The 2,976-nt window shown below is 43.3% G+C and overlaps 1 protein-coding gene across 1 annotated transcript in view; it reads left to right on the top strand.

Annotated features, from left to right (window-relative positions):
• Positions 1-2,612: 2,612 nt before the first annotated feature.
• The window catches only part of SARC_12549 (hypothetical protein), a gene marked incomplete at both ends in the record, with an annotated part of 4,073 nt that continues 3,709 nt past the window's right edge, over positions 2,613-2,976 (top strand). The window contains one exon of the mRNA XM_014293342.1: positions 2,613-2,850. Coding sequence (XP_014148817.1) covers positions 2,613-2,850 — 238 coding nt within the window. The remainder of the gene's footprint in view (positions 2,851-2,976) is intronic.

Below are 2,976 nucleotides of genomic sequence, written 5' to 3'. Positions count from 1 at the left end.
TATTATATATATATATATATATATATGTATATATATACATATATATAATGTACATATATATATTGTATATTGTATTATATATATATATGTGTGTGTGTGTGTGTATGTGTGTATATATCGACATATACTTATACGTATACATATACATACATATACACACATAAATTTGTATATATATATATATATATATATATATGAGAGAGAGTGTGTGTGTGTGTGTATGTGCGTGTGTGCGCGTGTGTGTATTATATATATGTAATATATATATATATATATCTGCATACACACATACATACATACGTACATAAAGTGATACGCACACACACGCATATATATATATTTGTATGTATGTATGGATGTATATATATATATATATGGATTAATATTTAATTTAACATATGTATATAGTATCTATTATATAGATTTGTACGTTAATTGTTCATTTTCAATCCGTGTTTACCGATGTCTACCATCTTGTACATACATATACACATACTAACTGGTTTATGAAAACTGATACGTTTTTAATTCTTTCTGATACGTTCATTTTTCTTTACCAATCCACGTGTACTGATTCTATCCACGTCTACATACACATATACATATTGTCTCTGTAGTACAACCTACCATGTTTCTTCTACTTTCTTGTCTTGTGTAGGGACCTGGGCCTTGCTTTATTCCGTAAAGAGATCGTTAACCAACCCATCTTACGCGATCGGATGATTGCACGGCTTATAATGTTGATCAACCGAGAGAGGTGTGTGCGCGTGAAACGTGGTCTTGTGGGGACATTGGCGTGCTGTTGTATTGTGTTGTGTTGCTGGTGTGTGCGCATGTACTTGAGTAGGGTTTATTGTTAACTCCTCAGTGCTGATCAACCGAGAGAGGTGTGTGCACATGAAGCGCGGTCTTGCGATGACATTGGCGTGCTGTTGTATTGTGTTGTGTTACTGGTGTGTGCGCATGTACTTGAGTAGGGTATATTGCTAACTCCTCAGTGCTGATCAACCGAGAGAGGTGTGTGCGCGTGAAGCGTGGTCTTGTGGTGACATTGGCGTGTTGTTGTATTGTGTTGTGTTGCTGGTGTGTGCACATGTACTTGAGTAGGTTTTATTGTTAACTCCTTAGTGCTAATCAATTGAGAGAGGTGTGTGTACATGAAGCGTGGTCGTTTGGTGATGCTGGTGTGTTGCCCTGTTGCTGAGGTGTGGAGTATGTATCTAATACGTTGTGAGCGTATACGTTTATTGCTACCTTCACAGTTGGTGTCCATTGGGAGAGGTGTGTGCACAGAACAGCGTGGTTCTTGGTGGTGACATGCTTCGCCGTTGTGGCTGTGTTGATGAGTTTCTGAGGCGTCGTGCGGATGAATTCGGGACACGTTATCAATTGTATCAATTGCATCACTCGTTGAATGGTCGTACACACAATGATTCGATTTACTATCCAGGAGCCTCCTTTGGCTTCACCGAATACACCAGACCGTTTCAAAACCCTGCGCCCAAAAACCCTACACACTCCATCCGCCAGTACACGTGCTATCTGCCTCTTATATCCTACGCCAACCCTTTCTGCCACAGAGACGACCGCAGCATCGACCGCGGGATCGTTCGGAATATCTGCGACATGTTCAGCTGTTTAACGGTATGCTGGACACGTTGAGGTGCCTTTGGTTAACTCACGCGCTTGGCATGTAGCATGCGCGATAAGGATCATTTGGCGTTTACTGAACACGGCCACCTCTGCCTATGGCGCTGTAGTCTGGGCTCTCAGAGGCAGTATAACACGCAACTGTATGCGCACATGACATGGCAGCCGTGCAGCTCATATGCACCCGCAACGGTCCTGTATCACCTTAATGGTCTAACCGGAAGGGCCCCTACTTCCCTCTGGGTGTAGGTTATGCGTCGTGTGCACTTTGTTCACATGTATTGGATTCGGTTGTGTGTGTATCAGTCCTACGCCTGGGATAGTCCGTATGTCTCTGACACAGGATCCAATTCCTCGCACATGTGTAGACGTGCGTGTACGGGTCGTTCGAGTCAGTATGCTATAGCTATACGTCTAACAAATGTATCATGTTATTGACACATACACCACTTAATACCACACCTGCAGATGTACACGTCTTCTTAGAGATGCATAGATCCACACCTGCGAGTATAGCTCATCTCGCGTACTCACGACTTCCTCATCACCGAACATGTAAATGCACACTCGCTGCTAGACCATGCAGATGCACACGTCTTATTAGTCCGTGTATCTCATTGTACACTCGAGCGTATCAACCATCTCACTCCTTGCTAACTCACTCATCAACCCGCGTGCAGATGTACACGGCTTTTTAGACCGTGCATCTCATTGTACACTCGAGCGTATCAACCATCTCACTCCTTGCTAATTCACTCATCACCCCGCGTGCAGATGTACACGTCTTATTATACCGTGCATCTCATTGTACACTCGAGCAAATCAACCATCTCACTCCTTACTAACTCATTCATCACCCCGCGTGCAGATGTACACGTCTTATTAGACCGTGTATCTCATTGTACACTCGAGCGTATCAACCATCTCACTCCTTGCTAACTCACTCATCACTCCACGTGCAGATGTACACGTCCTTCCAGACAGCCTTCCTCGAGGCCACCCAGGAGTACTATGCGGTCGAGGGCCGCCGATTAGTCACTACACTCACCGTCCCAGAGTATCTGCAGTACATCAGCAAGCGCATGCAACAGGAACAGAGCCGCATTGAGGACTATCTTCACACAGACACTTGGGTGCCTGTGTGTGCCATCATGAGACAGGAGCTGTTGAAGACCCATGTGTCGGAGTTGCTGGAGAAGGGTGAGCAGAGTGTGGGATATATATATATCTCTCTCTCTCTCTCTCTCTCTCTATATATATATATATATATATCTATATATATATGTATGTATGTATGTATGTATGTATGTATGTATGTATGTATGT

This window comes from Sphaeroforma arctica (genome assembly GCF_001186125.1).
Source record: "Sphaeroforma arctica JP610 unplaced genomic scaffold supercont1.2388, whole genome shotgun sequence".
NCBI lineage: Eukaryota > Ichthyosporea > Ichthyophonida > Sphaeroforma > Sphaeroforma arctica.
The sequence above is the reverse complement of the archived record's forward strand: the minus strand, read 5'-3'. Positions and strand labels throughout refer to the sequence as shown.